The 21611-nt window shown below is 35.2% G+C and overlaps 2 protein-coding genes across 8 annotated transcripts in view; one reads left to right on the forward strand and one right to left on the reverse strand.

Moving 5' to 3' along the window:
• Nucleotides 1-13643, forward strand: part of ANGPT2 (angiopoietin 2) — a 40303-nt gene extending 26660 nt beyond the window's left edge. For 2 of the 4 annotated variants that reach the window (XM_015859295.3, XM_015859297.3), the window contains 5 exons: nt 1725-1855; nt 8194-8295; nt 8772-8938; nt 10857-10987; nt 12362-13643. In XM_015859295.3, coding sequence (XP_015714781.1) covers nt 1725-1855; nt 8194-8295; nt 8772-8938; nt 10857-10987; nt 12362-12522 — 692 coding nt within the window. In that variant the 3' untranslated portion in view covers nt 12523-13643. The remainder of the gene's footprint in view (nt 1-1724; nt 1856-8193; nt 8296-8771; nt 8939-10856; nt 10988-12361) is intronic. The other 2 variants (XM_015859296.3, XM_085543900.1) reach the window with 1 other exon arrangement.
• The window catches only part of MCPH1 (microcephalin 1), a 108558-nt gene that overhangs the window by 59502 nt on the left and 27445 nt on the right, over nt 1-21611 (reverse strand). For 2 of the 4 annotated variants that reach the window (XM_015859299.3, XM_085543895.1), the window contains one exon: nt 16514-16591. In XM_015859299.3, the coding sequence (XP_015714785.2) occupies nt 16514-16591 (78 nt within the window). Of the gene's footprint in view, nt 1-5994; nt 9276-16513; nt 16592-17917; nt 20201-21611 lie in introns of those variants that run through there. The other 2 variants (XM_085543897.1, XM_085543896.1) reach the window with 2 other exon arrangements.

Raw genomic sequence — 21611 nt, forward strand, 5'->3', positions numbered from 1 at the left:
CCTGTGTAGAAGAACCTCCAGACTTAAAGTGAAGCTTCCCTACTCATTCTAAAAAAAATCAGTCAGCATAACAAATTTTATAGGCAATAACCCCTCTCCTCATATTCTTGGCAGTCCTACAGCAAAGCATAGGTTCCACATTTATGCAGGTTCACAGCCTCCATTAAAAACCACAAAATCTATGGTTGGTGAAAGTTATGATAAATGTTAAACATATGAACAAATTTCTTATCTTGAACTTCATGTCCAATATGGAACTCTGACAAATGTAGAAGTTAGAGATGTGCTATATAAAGGAGTAATGAATCTGTTATGCTTGCCTGTAAAGCTATCTGGATCAGAAATCCACAAGCCACCTCCCAAAAAAAAAAAAAAAAAAAAGGAATTTAAAATTAAATACCAGGAAATTTCTTATATACTTATTGCAACTTAAAAGACGGTATTAATGGACTATACTGCATTACTCTGGTTGGATCAAAAAAGGAAACAGGTATTTGAAAGTACTCCTTTTAAAAAGTAAAGTCCTTTAAATCCTCACTTCAAAAAGTGTTTAGTAATATGATGTTGTAGATTTTCCTAGGCAAAGTGAAATCCCAACTTTTTTTTTTCTTTTCCATATGTGTGAGTTAATAACTGGCACTATTCCCTTAAATACCGTTAGCAAAGCTGTACACGTTATCTGCTGATGTTATCTGCTGTGCTAGTGCACAAATAAGTAAACAAGTCAAAGTCATGTTGGCTACACCACCATTAAAGCTGGAGTGGAAAAAATAATGAATGTTTGCCAAAAAGACAAAATGAGCAGGGAAAGCTTCTAAGACAGTTTACAAACAATGGAGTGTGGAAAAGCAATTAAAACACTGAATGTGTTATTTTTGTATTTAAGGCAAAGCATGAAAACAGGTAAATGATGAATAAGTGAGCCAAAGAGAACATAATATTAAGCCACTATAATACATGCACATACTTATATAGCAACTAGAGCTTTGTACTAACTGGCTGTGTTTGTTAGATTAAAATGGAAAATACACAAAACCAAGCTCTGAAGGGTCAAATATGAAATATCAGTCAGCAGGCTAAATGTCAGGAAATTCCAACCTTCATAGTTAATAAAGAGCTGAACAAAAAGATGCTCTGTAAAACAAGACGGCTTAGTGATATTAAAATATATCTGTTACAGAAATGAATTCCAGAAGGGATGTTTCAGGAGTGGGTTGGCCTGAAGTGCCAAGCTTCAGTTTGGTACAAAGTCATTTCTGCTCAGCAAGGGGCGAAAGCCTGGCTAAAATTGGAGTAGTTCCTCCACTCAGTCAGCTGTATTATAAGAGATTTAATAATTCCTACAATAGATTTCTCTATTTTGGAATACTATCCACATATCAATATAATAAGTTGCTACTTAGATATATTAGTAATAGTAGTTAATGCAAGTGGTAGTTGCAAATGCAAAGGTAATGGGAGCTGGAAATGCTAAACTGAAGGAGATATTATAACCTAAGTTTTATTACTCAGCATATTAGTAAGTGTTATCACTTTTCAACATGTCAAGCAACAATGCTTGATCTTGGAATAAAATCTCTTAGTAATATAATGTAAATCATAATTAGTAACTTAATTTGTCATTTTCTTCAGGACCAGGCATATGTTTGGAACGGCAAAGCTATAGGCTGACTACATAACTGACCATTAGTAAATTTTAATTATCTCTCTTTATTGCATTTTAGCAGCTAAGAACAACTTCATAGCTAAAGAGGAGCAAATCAGCTTCAAAGACTGTGCTGAAGCTTTCAAATCTGGACTCACAACAAGTGGAATCTACACCTTAACATTTCCTAACTCTGCACAGGAAAAGAAGGTAGGATGCCTAAAATACACAATATGTGTTGAAAAGTTATTTGATCTAGTAAACATGCTAGTTTAAGGGTTAGTTAATAGTTAACTTATTATTTAGCATATTTTTAGTATGTAGGCAGTCACTGATGTGGATTGTGAGTATCTGAAAGGAAGATGAAAGCACTTAAGGTTTTCAAACCTCCAACTCCAACACAATTGCCCTATATGACCAATGGCATAGATAACAATGGCAGCCTGAAATGCATGAATGCCTTTAAATAAAATAGACCTTTTTCTTGGAAGATATTCCTGTCCCATGACCAGGGGACAAACCAACATATGTCAGCTCCTAATACTTTACAGACATGACAACCACTGACTATACTTTAACAGCTAGTTTATTGTTCAATGTTAGAAGAATGCAGCTTTCCATGAGATGTCACATTGAGCTAGTTCTTCCTCTGCAGCTTCTCAAGCTGAAGATTACAACACCCTCAAAAAAGAAAAGGTAAAGCTAACATTTAAGGCAGCCAGGTGGGCCAACATTCTCCTGTTTCCTTTTATTTCTTCACAAGTTAAATGTCCTTCAAGTAGCAAAAGGAGTTAAAATCAGACTTCAGAAAAAAGGGACATGGAAGATCTCTGAGGGGTGTGTACTCATGTAAGCAATCTACTAGTACTGAATCCATGTGTGATATCCAGTTTAGATCAGCATAAATAACAAAAGGTGATAAAGAAATTTCCTTGAGACTACTACCTTAAATAGCTTAACTAAAAGGTAAGACTTCACAGTGGTTTTGCTGTAGCTCAATATTTTTTAAAGCCTAGAAAAAGGAAAAACAATATAAAGTGTAAAAAAAAGAAAGTGAAGGAACATTTGGAAAAGCAAGTGGTAAAACTGTAGTAGTAAATAACTGGTTAAAAAGATTTCATCTAGCCTAAGCCAGACATCGTGATCTTTACCCTTAAAAGTTCTCATCTAAAGGAAATAAGCCATTTGTTTGGGTAAGATCCATAAAATACAACTCACAAAAACTACAATTTCTCTAGATAACATCTAGTGAAATAATGGTATCTGCAAGTTTGTATCTCCAGAAAACAGACCATTTTTCCTTTGGATTAGCCTCATCTATATTTGATACATCTGCTTCACAAGAAAACTAGTTACATAAGATGAAATAAAGTGTAGTATTATGCATGAAGCAAAAGGATATTTAAATAGCATTTACAATCACAACTCTAAGTGCAAGTTACTGCATCTCTGAAGGATTAGATTGCAGTGGTCTTTCCTAGACATCTCAGGACAAGCTACATTCCTTGAATTTCCTAATACTATTTGCCTCAAGTGTTTACCTTTGGTTCTAATTTTATTCTCAAATACAAAGAACATCAGTATTTTCTAAAAGCAGCCACAAGTCCATACCGTATTACAGAATGGTAATTTCTCAGTGTCAGAGATGCTGCTTTTGCAAAGTCATAAATTTTTAGTCAATTTATATCATCTGAGAACTTAAAGTGACTCAAACTTCTACAAAACTAAGACCAAAAGTACTTCATTCCTGAACCGATTTCCTTGACTGTAAAGCATTGGATGCTTTACCTTTGAACATGAAGGCCTAAAACACTTAGCCAAAAAAATAAAACAAAACAAAATAAACCACCTGTAACATTTTGACAGCAGTGATTCAAGAGGCTAAAATAAACCAGTTTCAACACACCAATGAAATTTAAGTAAACTTTAAAAGAATTTTCATCTTGTTCTGCCTACTTACAATAAAATAGAAATGACAAGCAAAAAAGCTTGAATTACTATACGAAAAGAAAAATAAGAAACTAAAAAGTTTTGATCTGATACAGGCTTTTTTTTTTTTTTTAATATACAAATACAAATGCATAAGAAGAGTTGTCACAGGGAAGTGAAGGTTTAAGGATAATCAACACATTATACCATTTTCAACTGTTTATAGCCACTCAGACCAGGAAACAGAATGACCTTTTTCATTTGCCAAAAGTGCTGCTCTGCTGTTTATGTTTTCATCTTTTCCTCTTGTAACACCTTCTGACCTCTCAACAAGCTTATAAACAACTTCTGTGTAATCTGTGTAACTGATCCCACTCCACTCATTTGTCTCCCATCATAATATAAAACTAAAGTATCGCACATGAGCTGAGAGGAAGACAATTATTTCATTCCATTAATATTTTCAAACTTTCCTGTTCTGCGTCAGGACAAAAGCTAAGTACTTTTAAAAACACAGAGGAAAAACAGCAAGAGACTGCTGACATAAGGAAAAACGGCAGAAGCAAACTCATGAAAAGTTAATAGCTTCATGTTTACAGCAGTAACTTGAGCCACTTAACCTCCTGATTATAGTTAGACAGAACAGTTGAGCCTGGATGACTCCCTTATGTTAGGCTTAACCACTACCATGACCATTACCAACATAGTGCCCCAGATCTTCAAAACAGTGGCAGAGCTGTTCCCCATTCCCACCACCACTGAGCAGGGCTTTTGTTGCAGAACTCATACTTTTCCAATAAGCCATTTTCTTTAAACAAGATTTCATTGCAGAAAGTGATACAGACAAGCCTGAACACTTACATATTTGTATGTAACACTTACATAACCAGACTACTTCTGGTTATATGTATCTTACAGTATTTAAAAATAAAATATAGCACTGATCCTCAGCTGAAGTTGAAAAGCAGTTGTTTTTAGCTCTCACGGAATCATAGAATGGATGGGGTTGAAAGGGAACTCAAAGATCCTCTAGTTACAACCTGTGTGTTGCAGGTAGGGTTGCCAGCCATTAAATCAGGCACTAGACCAGGTTGTACAGGGCTGCATCCAATCTGTATTGAATACCTCCATGGTTGGGGCAACCATAACCTCTTTGGGCAGCCTGTTCCAGCACCTCACCACTCTCTCAGTGAAAAAAATCCCAATATCTAGTTTAAATCACAACTCTTTTATTCAAAACTGTTCCCCCCCTTGTCCTATCACTGTCTACCTGTGTAGAAATTTGATCTATCTCCTGGTTACAAGCACTTTTTAATTTCTGGAAGGCTGATAACAGTTCTTCCCTGAGCCTTGTCAAGGTTGAACAAGCCCAGCTCCCCCAGCTTCTCTTCATAGGAAGAGTGCTTTAGTCCTCTAATCATTTTCATGGTCTGCTTTTGGACTTGTTCCAAAAGCTCCACATCTTTCTTGAGTTGTGGCCCCCCTACCTTCATGCAGTACTCCAGATGGGGCCTCACAAGGGTAGAGTAGAGGGGGACAGTCATCTCTCTCACCCTGCTCACCACCTCTCTTTTGATGCAGCCCAGTATGCAGTTGGCCTTCTGGGCTTCATGCCCACGCTGCTGGTTCATATTAAGTTCTTCATCTCCCAGGACTTCTAAGACCTTCTTGATCGGGCTGCTCTCAAATAGTTTTTCCTCTACTCTGTACACATATCTAGGAGTGCCCCAACTCAAATGCACTTGGTCTTGTTAAACCTCATTAGATTATTGTGTGCCCAATTTTCAGCATGAATAAATTTCTGGATGACATCCCTCCCTTCTGTTGTGTCAACTGTGCCACTCAGCTTGGTGTTAACAGCAAACTTGCTGAGGATACTCTCAATCCCACTTTCTGTGGAACTGATAAAGCTGTAGAAGAGCACTGGTCCCAAGATGGACACCTGGGCAATACCACTCATCACTGGCCTTCACCTGGACACAGAGCCATTAACAACAACCCTCTGGCTGTGACCATTCAACCAATTTTGTATTCACCTTAAAATCTATATCTCTCCAATTTAGTGATGAGATTGTGGTGTGGGCTCGTGTCAAAGGTCTTGAAGAAGTACAGATAGGTTATATCAGTTACCCTTTTTTTTTCACTTAAACTGTCAGTTCATCACAGAAGGCCAACTTTCACAGTGTTTCAACTGCTAGAACTGCAAGTACTGAAGCAGTACAAAAGATAAACTATATATATGTACCCTGCCAATTTGTCGTAATTTGAGATGCTAATCTCTTTATTCATTTTGGCAACTGTTTGAAGACTCCTGCTGCCTGCCTAATCTTGGTATCTATTTTTACTAGTTCTATTAAATGTTACATTTCTTCCTTTAGAATATAAAACCTAGGCTAGGAAGAAAGGTCAGAAGAGCTGTATTTTAGAAATGACATAGAAAGCCTCCAATGTGTATCATTTTACCGAAAAATGAATTTTAATTTTAGTACAAATAAATACTTCCTAGATCTCTCACACAGATCATTAAGAATTTATTCCATCTACTGACTAACACAGCATTTTATTTTTGTTTTAAATTAAGCAAATCTTTTCCTTAATCTTCATTGTGCCAAACAGGCTATTCTCCGTCCTTTATAATACTTATAATATATAAATTTATAGAGTACTGGTCAAGTCTGTAAGCAAGATGTTTCATGTTATTACACTTAAAGATGGTAAAAATAATATTAAATTTTTAGCTATTTCAAGGGGGCAAGTGTAAAACTGTAAAGTACAACAGTAAGAAATCATATATTGAAATCTCAAACAACAATAATAATCACTCACCAACTCCGCTTTCACAGCAGCTATTATGACACTAAACAGCAACAATGTAAACCATTTAATTCCTTTCTCTAAGCCATATTTTCCACCCAATAAAGAAAATAATTTCTATTTTGAACATCTAACTGGCATCTTTTGGAACCACTTACAGATGAATGTGGAAAAAATATATGATTAAGTTTACCTACAATTCATGCCATTATTATTGATGAGGAAAGTCTACTCTTAAGTTTTTTATATTGTATTGCAGTTCCCACTAAAACTGGTTTCCACTTTTAGAAAAAAATTTACCATCACTACCACAGTATTTATCACAAAGAGCACACGGTGCCTATAAAAGTCAACCAACTTGCCATCCACGTACAAAATATTCCTATTAGAGCCAGTACCCATTTTAAGACATCCACTCTGAGAATACTGCAATCATATTGGAACTAAAATATTTTGCTATTTTAAGGCATTATATCATTATCTCACAGCCTCCAGTGACAATCAGTTTTTATACATACATTATTTGCTTTTTTAAAACAGATTTATCATTATTATATCTAAACTTTAGAATTTTATCTCTCCTTTTAAAGGTAATTTTTATTTTTACTAAGCGTTCTATGCGATTACCAAACCATTACCAGTCATTAAATTAGTGAAAAAAAGTTCATATATAAGAAATTGCATGCAGCAATACAAACTAAATTTTCTGCTTTTGGTTAAATTTCATTCACATGACATACTTTAACCACTAATTCTTGATCCAGCTCACTTTCTTCCCTCTTTTATCTTTATGAGAATTTGCACAATTCTTTGATGTTGAACAGAGGCTATACACAACTTCAACATACAGCACCTACTTTGGATTTACTATACATTGCAACTGGTTGAAAAACCAATATGCTTAATATCCTCTGAGAGCTTGCTTTCCCTTCAAAAACTCTTTTGGCACATCTACCAGTTCATAGAATGGTTTGAGTTGGAGTTGGAAGGGACCTTTAAGATCATGTAATTCCAACCCCCTGCAATAGGCAGGGACACTTCACACTAAACCAGGTTGCTCAGAGCTCCATCCAGCCCAGCCTTGAACCAAAGAATCACCAAGGTTGGAAAAGACCTACAAGATCATCCAGTCCATACACCCATCACCAATAGCTCTCACTAAACCATGTCCCTCAATGCAACGTCCAAACAGTCCTTGAGCACCTCCAGGGTCGCTCTGATCCAGCCTGAACCTTCCCTGGCACAGCTTGAAGCCATTCTCTCTAATCCTATCACCAGTTACATGAGAGAAGAGGCAGAACCCCAGCTCACAACAACCTCCTTTCAGGTAATTATAGAGGGCAATAAGGTCTCCCCTGAGCCTCCTCTTCTCCAGACTGAACAATCCCAGCTCCCTCAGTTGCTCCCCATAAGACATGTGCTCCAGACCCCTCAATGCTTCCAGGGAGGGGGTATGCACAACCTGTTCCAGTGTCTCACCACTAGCGCTAATAAGAACAACTCTAGTGGAAAAGGATGGGAAAGACATATAGCTTCAGTGCCACTCAGTCATGATTCAAGGGCATGCATAGGAACACAGTGACAAGCAGCAGTAATCATTTTGGTAGGAAGGTTGTTTTGGATACCAGAAATAATTTCTATAAAAATTATGAAAACAAGTACTCTTAGCTTAATGTGTTAATGTGTATTAACACACTGCATATTTTAAAACTGTCCAGGATGGAGAACTGTGTAAAGCATAAGCTCTCTGTTTTCATTTTCACTTGAGTACATGAACTTACACTGTTATATAATTACTTTGGTAGGCCTACTGTGACATGGAAAGCAGTGGAGGAGGTTGGACAGTTCTTCAGAGACGTGAAGATGGCAGTGTGGATTTTCACCGGACATGGAAAGAGTACAAGATAGTAAGCAATATTTTTGGAGGCATTAATATTGGATATTATAATCTGAAATTTTCTATGATAAAGTAATACAAATAGCATCCTTAGAATGTATGCAGGTTTTGAAAGTTGTCTTTATCCTTAGATGTTCATTTTGAAAATGTCAGAGTAGTAAGTCTGCTTTGACAATTTATACAAGAGTGATGTTTGTTTTTAAAGAGAAACTTCATTTTTCTTTCCTCAACTATTCTATGATACATCTACATTTTTGAGTTACTTATATATTTGTGTTTCTACTGGCAGCTTGCCCCAAGTCTATTAAGTTATACTAATACATTATTTCAGATAAAGATCATCAACCTTCACAGATCCAGTAAAATTATGAGTTACCTGACTGAAAACCACTGAAGTTAAAAACTGTTTGAGGAATCTCTTTGAAATCAAAGGAGAAAAAACAAGTTGCCTATTTAAGTAACTCTGCTTCATGTGTTGAATTACAGGGATTTGGTGATCCTGCTGGGGAGTACTGGCTAGGAAATGAGTTTGTTTCTCAACTGACTAATCAGAAGCGCTACGTTCTTAAAATAATCCTGAAAGACTGGGAAGGAAATGAAGCGTATACTTTGTATGACCAATTCTATTTAGCAAATGAAGAACAAAAATACAGGTAAGCAGAGAAAATTGAACTGAATTAAAGGAGTGAACTGATGATGATTTTAAACTGTGTACATGCATTACATGCTTGTTATATTTTAACATGTTCCCTATAACATTGAAGAAAATATTTCATTTCAAAGGAAACAATGCATATTTACTAGCACACACTGGGTGAATATAAAACAGACAAATGAAGATGAATAGATTGTATAGTATAATATCAGATATACTAATCCAGCAGATGGCTGTGCCCTATTTTCAAGAAGTAAGAACACATCTGAAGTTGCAGAGAAAAGGGGCAGAAAAAAAGAGATCCTGTGTCCATCTTCTGCTCTGGGCATGAAGATCTATCCAAGTATATTAACATAGGATAATAATAGCTAATAACCCTTAAAGTTCAGCAGTAGTCTCATTCAGTAGTAGTCTCATTCCCTATAAAACTGTTATTTAAAGAAAGCAATTTTTATTGCACATTTTGTTTATACTCCCATTTCACTTCAAAATGTAAAAAGAAAAGAAAAGAAAAGAAAATTTTAAATGAGGCTTTTACTTTAACAACCACACTAATTCTTGATCCTTCAAGATACTTTCATATTTCTTTTTTTTTTTTTTTTTTTTTTTTTCCCATACCTGTTTGGTTAGAAATGAAACATTATCAAAGAATTATACAATTAAAATAGTATCAGTCACAACTGAAATATATGGGCAATTCATATTTCATTCTGCAGGCTCTGTCAAAGCAGTACATATGGTATGATAACATGCAGGAGAAATAGAGTGTACAGAATAACTGATAATTTCCTACTGCATGGTCCAGGAAATGTTTCTTCATAAGAATCTTGCAGATTCACAAAACTGGATAGAGAAAAATAGCTTATTTTTAGCTACATTTCTCCAAGATTTCTTAACTTCTAGTTTATGTAAACAAAGTCCATCTGACACCCAAGTGAACTGAAGCTGTTACTTCAACTCAAGTATCCCATGCAAAGCAATCTAAAACCATCAGTCTCTCCATCCCTCTGAATGTAAAGTCTTAATGCCTTAGCAGTACACAGCTGTCTCATCTCCAAAGCAAATGTTTTTTCATCTGGGAACATTTAGAATCAACAGCAGAGACTTTTTTTTTAAGTAATGTATTAAAATACTTAGAAAGACAATTTTTGTGAAATAGGTCATTGCCCTTGTCATGTTACATTACTAAAAAATAACCACTGAAAACTAATATGATGGTCAGTAAATACATCCTTTGTTTTAAAATGCAATGAAACATGGAACGCATCATAGACGCAGTGGTTTAAAGAATAGATTAACATGAATAAAGAAAAAGGAAGAAAGCATTCAAAGGCATCTTTCATTACATTAAAAAACATTAAAACATCTGAATGCTGTAAGATTGTGAGTTGGTTCATAAAATTAAAATTTCATAGAACCATAGAAGAATTGAATTCAGAACCTGTTTTGAGGCCAACTACTTCATATCAGACTAGGTTGCTCAAGGATTTATTGACACGGGCCTTCATAACCTCCAAAGATGGAGGCTACATGACCTGTTCCATTGCTCACCTATGCTTATGGTAAAAACAGTTTTCCTGACATCTAGTCAGAATCCCTCCTTTCAGTTTACATTCATTGACTATAATCTCCTGTTTTACTAAGCCATATTTTTAAAAACCACTGTGATGAATAAATGTTTGCTTACATTATGACATGAACAAAACATTCATCTCTACAAATGGAGGTTGTTCATCAAGATAATGTGATGAGGATTTGCAGTTGTGAAAAAATGCTATGAATGGTTATTCACAACAGTACATCAGCTAGAAGGGAACTGAGCTATTTGAACATGATATATACTGCAAACTATTTCATCATTATTTTGTAGCTCAACTTCAATGTAATATTTGTCTTTCCATTCTTCACTTCTACAGGATCCACCTTAAAGGACTTACTGGGACAGCAGGCAAAATAAGTAGTATAAGCCAACCAGGAAATGATTTTAGCACAAAGGATGCAGACAATGACAAATGTATTTGCAAATGTTCACAAATGCTAACAGGAGGTAGGAATGTTTTTCTGTTTTTCAGTTTTCCTATTTTTATTGGCACTGGAATTGTCTATGAGATAAATAGTGATAATTTTGTCTTAGTAAATTCTCATTATCGAAGAAGTCCAGAATTGATGGAAACACTAGCATGGTGACTCAAAATGAAATACTTTGACAAATATTATTCAACAAAGGTTGAAGTGAAATGAAAAGTAAAAATTGGGGGAGAAAAAAGTAAGCAGCCTCACAAGCCAGGGTTCAAGAAAGGCTGTGATTGTGAAACTAAGAAGAGCAACATTCTTCCAAGGAATGATAACAGAGTCCCAAACATCAAAACAATTATAGCACTTCAAAATTTGTTTTAGAGATTCAGATGGTCACTGAAATAGCTCCTAATTCTTTTGGGCACAGATCTCACTAATCTCTAACTATTCAATGGAGAAGAAAACTCCCAAACTCGATGAATACACCGTACATGCTGCAGAGGGGTACAAGTATTTAATTATGTATTTCAATGCAATTATCAAATGTCAATAAATGCATTTAAGGTAAACCATGTGAGAGATATCTACACTTTTGCAGTAATTGTTCATAAGCTATTGGAGTTTTCAATGAAGTTTTTACGTCAAGTCACTCTATAATTTGTCCATCTAGCCTTCCATGCTCTGTAATGTAAACAACTGCTTTTATTTCCTGTTATCTCTTAAGAAATGGTTTGTTTCCCTAGAAGCACAGAAAGTCTTTCAGTTTATTCAAAAAGATAATTGGACTGCCGCCCTGTAAAACAGAACACGCACATTATCGCCTTCATAGCAGAAGTATAAAAATATTATCTTATTAATAAAAATAAATTTTCCTTATGACCAACTAACAGCTCAGGACCATCAAGATGCAAAATAAGTTTGGGCTGCTTTTTCCTCCTTCGCAAGTTTCAACACAGTTGTTTTGAACTGATCTGCACACAGAACCAAAACAAATAACCGAATTAATCCTCTAAAAACAATTAAGAAAGGAATTTACGTCTGTGAAGGACAGGGATTTACCAAAGGGGAGATGAAAAGCAAAGAATACTCAATATCATTGCAGTTGGAGTGAAGTTCTGCCCATGGATTGACAATAATAGCTGACATCAGTAAGATAGATTGAACACCTTCCCTTTTCAACTTTAAACTCCTAGGAATGACATTAAGCTTTAAGAGTATGTAATTAATACTGTTCCTTATTGGCTGGGGGTAAATCTTTTATATTAATACTTCAAAATCATGAGTTTGGATTTGTTTCTCATGTTGGGACAACAAATTGTTAAAATCTTCATGTATGCTATTTTAAAAATTATCTGTGCTGACAATTTCATTTGCTGGTATTTATCTTTGTGTTCCGATCTTGCAGGGTGGTGGTTTGATGCATGTGGTCCTTCTAACCTCAATGGAATGTATTATCCATTACGACAGAACAACAACAAGTTCAATGGTATCAAGTGGTACTACTGGAAAGGCTCAGGATATTCTCTCAAAGCCACAACTATGATGATTCGACCAGCAGATTTCTAAATGCATTTGCATTCTTATGTGAATTATGTATTTTATAGTCTTCAAAGACTTTACTTGCCAAGCATATAAACACACCTGCAACTTGTCTCATTTTCAAGCCCAGAAAACATGCACTAGTGTTCTGAAGAGATCAGCTCATTCCAATCCTTGAATTGCAATAGTCTTGATCAGTTAAAGCTCGCATTGTTCAACTAGACACAAAGTCTAAGGCATCAACCCGATATAACAGTGATTTGGCCAAATGACTAACTAAAAAGAATATCCAAGAAACTGTCAGACAACTGAAGGACTGTGTTTTACTGATCATTTATATTAAGTATGTGTTAGTAAATAACTGGAACTGTGAAAAAAATATCTAAAATAGTTTTAGAGATACGCATTTTGCCTCATCACTGAACTTCAAACATTACTCTAATATAAAACTTACCTAGATCTAGAACTATTTATCTCTGAGTATGTTTGCTGTTTATGTACATAAAAATATATCATCCTGTAATTAGCTTAATATAGTACTTAATACATTCTTTCCCCCATAGCCTCTTAAACAACTTCTTACACTTGTTCAGGGATTTTTTCCAATAGTTTCTATTACTTTATTTAACAGAGGACTTTGCATTTAATCTTGGAAAATGCCGTGTAAAAAAATCACAATTTTTTTTCAGTTTGTGTTTATTGATCACTATCTTTAATTTACAAAAATCCCTGCAAGTTATAATATAGTCTGAGTTTCTTTACATTGTTCTGATGATTGCACTTTTTTTATTTCCTTATCAACTACCTGTAAAATAACTGACCAGTATTTTATAAATGGAAATAATAACATTAGCACTAGATGCCTGGTTGTCTATCATGATCAGTTATCATGTGGTACCATGGTCCGTCTAAACATTTCATAAAAACAATCTAAAAACCATGTTTATGTTCTTTGATGCAATTCAGTTATGCTTGTGTCTTAAGAAACAGATTCCTACATTTGAAAAAGAGGAAAAAAATCTGAAGGTTACCTAAGAACTTACTGTTGTTTTGCGTCCCCTCCTCTCACCCCTCCCCCCTCAAAATTCTCCATGAAGAGGTAGGCCCTCAGTGTATGACACAATGTGAATAAATTAATCTACTGGGTAGTGTTTGCTTTTTTATTGTTTGTTTGTTTAACTACATTTCATACTGGAAGTCATTAAAACTGCCATCAGAGTACTCTACCACTTGCAACACACCACCTTTCTTCTTCATTGAAAATGTAAACCTGCACTACTAAGGAGTATCAGAGATACAAAAATACTTCTAGTATTACCTCATGAACTGATTTTAAATAAATTTAATAAACGTAAATTGACAGTCATCATCTGAAGAGTTGTGCACAATAATCTCAATGTGTCTAAGATTAGTAATTTATTACTATTTATGTAATTTATTGTTTCTTCTGGAAACTTATAAGGATATGCAGATGTCACACTAAAAAACACTTCACAAAATTAAAGACATTTCTTAGAAATTCATGAAATTAAAGACCAGTCTAGTAGGGAAGCTACAGCCTATGACATACAGAAAAAGAGATGGCATTTTTCCACCTGGACCAGAGAAGGGGAAGGGGAGAACTTACTGCTGTCTACAGCTACCTGACACAGAGAAGACAGAGCCAGACCCCTCCTTGGAGGTGTACTGTAGTGGAACAATGAGCAAAAGTTGGAATTTGGGAAATTCTACTCAGTTGGATTTCTATTTATCTGTTTAATACCACAAGGGTGAATCAGACAAGTCCTTGAGTATCTTCATCTAATTAGATCTGCTTGGAACAGGGCATTGAACTAAACGTTGTGTTACTTCCTAATCTAGGATATTTTATGATTTCATAAAATTGAATAGAAAGAACGTGCTTCCTTCCTCACTGCATTTTATCAGATGACTAAAGAAAACACTCCCAGTATTTGTGACAGTAACTCAGCCCAATAGTCTAAAAGAATCTTCTAACAAAATGTGATGGAAACTGGCACAGATTTGCTTCACCTGGCAAAGAAAAAAGATGCCAACTTCTGGTTATTAAAAGACATTGTTTCAGTAAGAAAACAAAAGTAACTGCATACTGCACGCTTAGTTTCAATTTGCTGGGAAGAAAGGTACCTTCTGATGAATGTTCTATGAAGATCATCGAAGATGCTGTGTTAGATCTTTAGCAGATCAATTTTTTTAACAAGAATTTTAATTATTTTTAAAATAATTTGAAAAGAATATCAGAGATCATCTAATTTCAACCCCCCTGCCATGGGCAGGGTTGCCAACCATTAGACCAGAGTAGTTACTCATTAACATGAATATAAAATTTTAGAGTAAGTTTTACAGTGTTTTACAAGTTTTACAAATCATCTAAATGAGATCCCATTGTTTAGAAATGCCAAAGTGAAAAGAGAGCATTTTAGAAGGAATACTATAGGAAGAAGATTGCAACCACTTCTTTGGATTTGGTACAAACAATTACAATACAACAGTAATATAACCCCTTCTTTAGTTCCTGCTTGTAATCAAATAAACAGTATATAAAAGTATATAAACAGTATAAAAGTAGCCCTTTCTATATTGCTTCTTAAGAAGAAAAGAAATAATAAGAAAGGACACGTAAACTCCATTCATACTGAAATGATAATCTTATCTTCGAATATAAGGTATCTATTACAATTGGACTCCAGAATGACTCAAGAAAGGAATGATTGGAAAGGTGATGGAATTATGACTTTCTACACCAACTTTTTTTCCTCAACAGAAGTGGCCTGCAAACAAGCAATGCATACCTCCTTTAATTTTATCTCCTCACCATCTCTCCACCCTTCTCAGGTTCTGCATTGGGAATAAAAACTGTAAACAGAATCTAAAAACTGACACCAGCTGGAATCACTTCCAAAGAATGCCGTGTAAGCTGTTACTGATAACATACTTAAGAGACAAGGTGGTCTGAGAAGAAACAGAAAACTCAAAACGGCTTGGCCTGAAATAGTGTTGTGGTTATTTTGTACAAATGCAGAAGAAAAGAACACGCTCATACATTCTTCACATTAAGCATTGCCATTCAAGTATTTGCTATATAAAAAATGACTTCTTTCCTTCAGGAAAATATACAAAACATCTAATAGATAATAAATTTCTTTGGGCTTATTTCAGGAAAACTATTACAGATTCCCTACACTTTGAGAACTTAAGCTTAACATCATGAAATAAAACCTTCATCTCGAACACATAAATTTACAAAAAAATATAGATAATAAAATTCAACCTCAATTAAATGTTCTTTCATCAAAGCCTGTTAGAAACTATGAAAAACAAGTAGCAGATAAGAAAATAGTTATCTAGCTGCAAAAGTGTAATAGAAAATATGAAAACTTTTTGGCAGAGTGGTTAAAGCAACCAACTATTAACCTGCTAGAATATTATAAATCCAAAATTAAATTACTGTTTAACCCATTACAACACGTGCAGATACAGTTAGATCCGCATAGATACACCACACTTCAACAAAAACAGTTTCTCATTAGTTTGTTAACACAGTACCGTGAGAATTAAAGACAGGAAAAAAAAAACCAAAACTTTGGAAGCCTGCAGTAATTTTACATCCTCACAGCAATTTCTGGACTGAAAACATTGACACCATGACTTGAGACATTTTCTCATTAGTCAATAACATGCCTCTTCAGCATACTTTCAAGTGAGGATAGCAATCAAATAAGTTAAAGTGCATTTGTACTTAAGAAATAAGCAAATTATTTATTTTTTTATTGGTGAATCAATCTTTTGCATTTTTTTCTCATACCAAAGGTTTCTCAGAATTCTTCAGAATTCTTCGAAAAGTACTAGATGATCTAGAAAATAATTCCTTATGGCATTTCCTTTAACAGTTTGGTTTTTTTCTATATGCCATTCTAGTTCACAAAACCTATGTACAGGCCAAATCATTTTTCAGAGAAACAAAAGAATGTTAACAAGTTTGAAGGGCAATTAAACTTACAGGAGCAGCTGGGAAGTTGGAAGAAAGTTCATATGGTTCCTCTGAGATCCAATGCCCAAATTCCAAAGAACACAGAATCTAAAATAAATCAAATAATAAGAAGAACATCTATAATTTTTAAAAGAGCAAACCATTTGAATTAAAGAAATTAAAACAGTGCAGTTACAATGGATAGCTTGGTACTTTGGTTTACCCAAGTAAAATGATTCTCTGTAAATCCAAGCAATCTCAAAGTATAAATAAATCAAATGATGAAAATGCCAGTCATGTTTTTATGTCAAGCCACATTACACTTCAAAACCTTGCAAGGATATTTAGTGGAAGAGTCAACTTGTGTGTTTTATAGAACATTAAAATAAAGGTTTGAAACTGGATGTCAAAAGGGAAGAAAGTCAACAATTCCCATACTATATCATTTCTGTTCCCTTGATACAGTTGATTATTGAACATCATGGGGATTTCCTATTGGTCCAGCCTGTATTGGTTGTTCTGAATGAGCACAATCTTAGAGTATATCACTCTTCCTTGTTTTGTATTATCTGCAAGTTTGCTGAGACTTCCCTCCATCCCATCATCTAGAACATAAATGAAGATGTTAAACTATACTGGACCCAATATCATCTCCTACAACTGACTGCAATCACGCAACACATAAGCCAGCCTGAAAAGAAGAAAAGCTCTGACTCATTCTCTTTAGTAACTTCCTCTGCCAGCTGTACATTCTAGACCACAAATAAAAAGGTTCCTACCAGACCAGAGTACTGACTGCCTGGAAAATCCACCATCATTTGCATTTGAGTGAGCTCTGAAATGCTGAATGGATGTGACCCTTAAAGACTTCTGATCCTAACACTTTGGATAAGTTTCAGACTTCTGTTTTTAATCAGGGCCATCACAAGATGTATAACATGAAAAATAAAATAGAAGAATAATCTATGCAGGGATGTTTTCTTCCGTACCCTGGGACTCCTCATGTTTGTGTACTGAAAACTGAAACCACATTAAGTAGTAGTTACCATACCTAGTTACAAGGCTAAAAAACATCGCAACCCACCAGTGACAATCTATACATTCAACTTTAAAAACGTAACTGCCTAACGCCTTACTGGTCCTACGGCAACAAGTTGTGTTATGTTAACAAGAAGTATACAAAAACCGAAAATATAGGGTATGTGGATTCTCATGAGAAAGTAAATCCCAGTGTTTAGGATCACTTTCCAATGCATAATAATTCTCCAGTCATTTCAAACAGATTAAGTCTATTTCTTACTGCACCATCAAATTGTTGCCATTATTTATCTTATAACAAACTGTACTCCATCAATAGGTGGAATTTCTCCCAAGCTCGAGTCACAGATAACTGTAGCTTTCCTTTATTTTATTTAATTTTTATTTTTAAATTAATTATCTTGGAATAAAATGCTATACAAATCCATACATTATTACTTACCAATGAAAATATAAAATTCTATTTAAAAAACAAAAAACATGCAATGGGATGTTTCACTTGGACAAAAGCTGGCATAATACATGTTATACTTTATATTGTTTACAGCATTACAGCTCACAAAATGAGATTTTAAGCTAAACAGACTGATTGTTAGGTAGTAATGTAAATTTTATTTCCCAGCATATAATTGAGCCATCTTGAGACTTCCTTCTTTTTTGCCCAAATTCTAGTACTAATAGAGGCAAGCTGCAAACTGAATTTAGAAAGCAATCTTATTACTTTCAGAAACAAATTGCATAGTCTGCAGTCTGAAGTAGTCTATGTTTGACAAATTTCAGGACATCTCACAATCGAAAGCATAGCAATAACAGAAGAACAGCAAAGTCCTTGCTCAAATGCAGCAGCTTACGGGAACACAGAAAAGAATCTGCTTACATTCAGAAGGCCTCAAATATGTAGGCATCTTCAGAGAGACACCTGTGCTTTCACTGCCAACCCTTAAACAAGGTCTGGGTAGGGGTGGATTCTGGTTCCGCCCCTTACAGTCACTTAGATGCATTGCATGCACCTGAGCTCCCCTGGGTTGGCCCTGCCTTTGCACCAGGTGGCAACCAACACTGGTTCAGGCCATGATGTAGCATTTCCGCTACAGAGTGGAACCAGCAACCACTTACATAAACTGCAGCAAAAGCTGGTGCTTTCTGTGATATGGAAAGCAGTGTTTTACTTGCATAGGGAGTAGAGGCATTCAATTTTGCAGACAACTGAGAGTGTGGAATAAAGAAAAGTATGCATCTTCATTTATTCTTACTGTTAAACTTCACTATTACAAAAATAAAAGCATTATGTTTACTTTCAGAAAACTTACAACCAAATATCTGAAAATACAACAGATGCACAAGGTGAAAATGTTTTTTATAGACCATTATAGCATCCCCAAACCAAAAATGAGTTGAGTAGATAAGTCAAAGATTTTTATAGTAATTCAAAATAAAATAATGCATTTCTCTATTTAGCCAAGAAAAATAAGCTTACTAAAAAGCATTCGGTTAAGACTATAACATTATAAGATATAAAATTTAAGTTGCATTTATGCATATTTTTTTTACAATTAATACTTCTAATTTACAACTAGAATATTGAAATCTGTTAGTTTTATTCTTAAAATTGTATATACTTGTTGCAAATAGACTGGTCAATCTAAGCCATCTTGTTTGATGATCAACTTGAGCTGAACCAAGAAAACTGGAAATTTTAACACAATTCTTTGAGTCGTGCTGCATGAAAACAAGTTATTTATAAATAATCTTGAGTAGCAACAGATGTACCATGCTCTATAATGCGTACATCATGTCCGTATAATACTAAAATGATGTTTGTACTATGAATAACTGGCAAAAAACAAAAAATAGAATAAACAAACCCAAAAGATTAATTATGATTAAGTAATTCCATTTTATTTTCCAGGCCAATTTTTCAGTGATAACATCTATCAATCCTTGTAGTATTTACAGAAGTTTGTTTAGAGATCAATTTTGTTTATCTCAACAGAAGATGGATTAATGCTCGTCTATCACAGTTCTGGAATTGAGTACAAAGGCATCTATCTACTTTCTTAGATAAAAAGTAAATGAGATACAAAGTTTATGAACAAACTCTGCAGTAAATAATTAGGTCACTACTCACAACATCATTCAGTTTTCAGGAACACAAAGGCAAGAATTCTCCATTTTAAGTCACTGAAAGTTTGCTTCTGACAGAATTATACAATCATATATTTCTAAGGGTTGGAAGGGAAAGGCCAGCTACTCTACAATGAACTGGGACACCACAGATAGATCAGGTTGCCCAGGGCTTTATCCAGCCTCACCCTGAAAGTCTCTGGGGATGGGGTACCAACAATAACTCGAGGTAACCTGTTCGACCCTCACTGTAAATTATTTTTTCATAATATCCAACCTAAATCTGCTCTTCCTGAGCTTGAAGCCATTTCCCCTTGTTCTGTCACCACAGACTCTGCTAAAGAGTCTGTCCCCTTCTTTCCTATAGCTCCCCTTTAGATACTTAAAGGCTGCTATCAGTTCACTGTGCAGCCTTCTCTTCTCCAGGCTGAACAGCCCCAGCTCTCTCAGCCTGTCCTCATAGGAGAGGTGTTCCATTCTGTGGATCATTTCTGCGGCCCTTCTCTGGTCGCACTCCAACAGGTTCATGTCTCTCCTGTACTGAGGACTCCACATCTGGATGCAATAGGAAGAATGCAAGAAGGAGGTGAGTCCTCCTTCTTTCAGCAGAGATGTCTTTCAAACAGTGTATTGTCATTGCAACACCAAAGAAAAAAACAAACAACCGAACAACTTCAATTTCATAGAATCATGAAATGACTTAGGTTCTAGTAGACCTTAAAGATCATATATTTCCAACTCCCCTGCCATGGGCAGAGTTGCCAGCTACTAGATCAAGCCTCCCAGGATTCCATCCAAAATGGCTTGGAATGCCTCCAGACATGGGGCAGCTACGATCTTTCTGGGTAACCTGTTTCAGCATGTCACCACCCTCTGAGTAAAAAATTTCTTCCTAACATCTAACCTGTATCTACTCTCTTCTAGTTTAAAGCCATTAAGCTAGTCCCCCTTGTCCTATGTCTATCAAACCATGTAAAAAGTCAGTCCTCCTTCTGCTTGTAAGCTCCCTCCAAGTACTGGAAGGCAACATAATTAGAAATAAGGATACTCATATATCATATGACCCCTTTGCACAGATATGATGAAGCAGACAAAGATTCTATTGGTCTTTTTCAACCACAAAGGCACATTATTGGCTAACTAGACTGATCAAAGATACAATATCCTTTATTCTAAGGGAAGTTAATCACCAAGAACTTCTGAAAACCACAAAGGATATCACAGCAGCTTAATAACTTAAATAACTACATACATGTTATGATTTTAGAGTATTTACTGAAAAAAGGAACAAAGAAATTAAAGTAGTTATTCTACAGTCATTTTCTGTAGATGAATATCTACTTCTATGTAAATTCCAACAGTCATATTTTGAAGTTCTGAAAATATGAGGAAAATCTGTCATCTGTGTTGTCAAATTAATTATCTTGCAATTGATCTCTATAACAGAGGTGGTTTGATCCTGACTATCAAAGCTCCCGTTTAGATGCTGTTCAACTCCCTCCAACCCACAAGCAGGATAGGGAAGAGAACTAGAAGGGAAAAAGCAAGAAAAAAATATATAGTCATTCAAAAATAACATAGGAAAAAAACTATCCTTTTGGTCAGGTTTGATCAGCTGCCCTAGCTGCATCCTCTCCCAGTCTATGTGTCGGTGGGAATGACAGAAAAAGAGAAGGTCTTAATGCTATTGGTCAGGAACAGCTAAAGCAGTAGTGTGTTATCAACACAATTTGATCACCAGTCTAAAACATGGCAACATATGGGCTGCTATGAAAAAAATATATGCAACTGTATCGCAGACAAAGCAACAGAGCAATTCACAGTTATCTTCTGTTTACAGAAACAGTTACCAGTAGCATGTAAAGACATGGCAGTCCACAAAAAATTTTGAGGTTGTGTGAGGATTCTTGGATCTGGATATCTGGGAATAATTTTTATAAACGACATAGCCTCCAAATTACTCATC

The sequence above is a fragment of the Coturnix japonica genome, chromosome 3 (assembly GCF_054131305.1).
Source record: "Coturnix japonica strain WE chromosome 3, WE-NBRP24, whole genome shotgun sequence".
Lineage (NCBI taxonomy): Eukaryota > Metazoa > Chordata > Aves > Galliformes > Phasianidae > Coturnix > Coturnix japonica.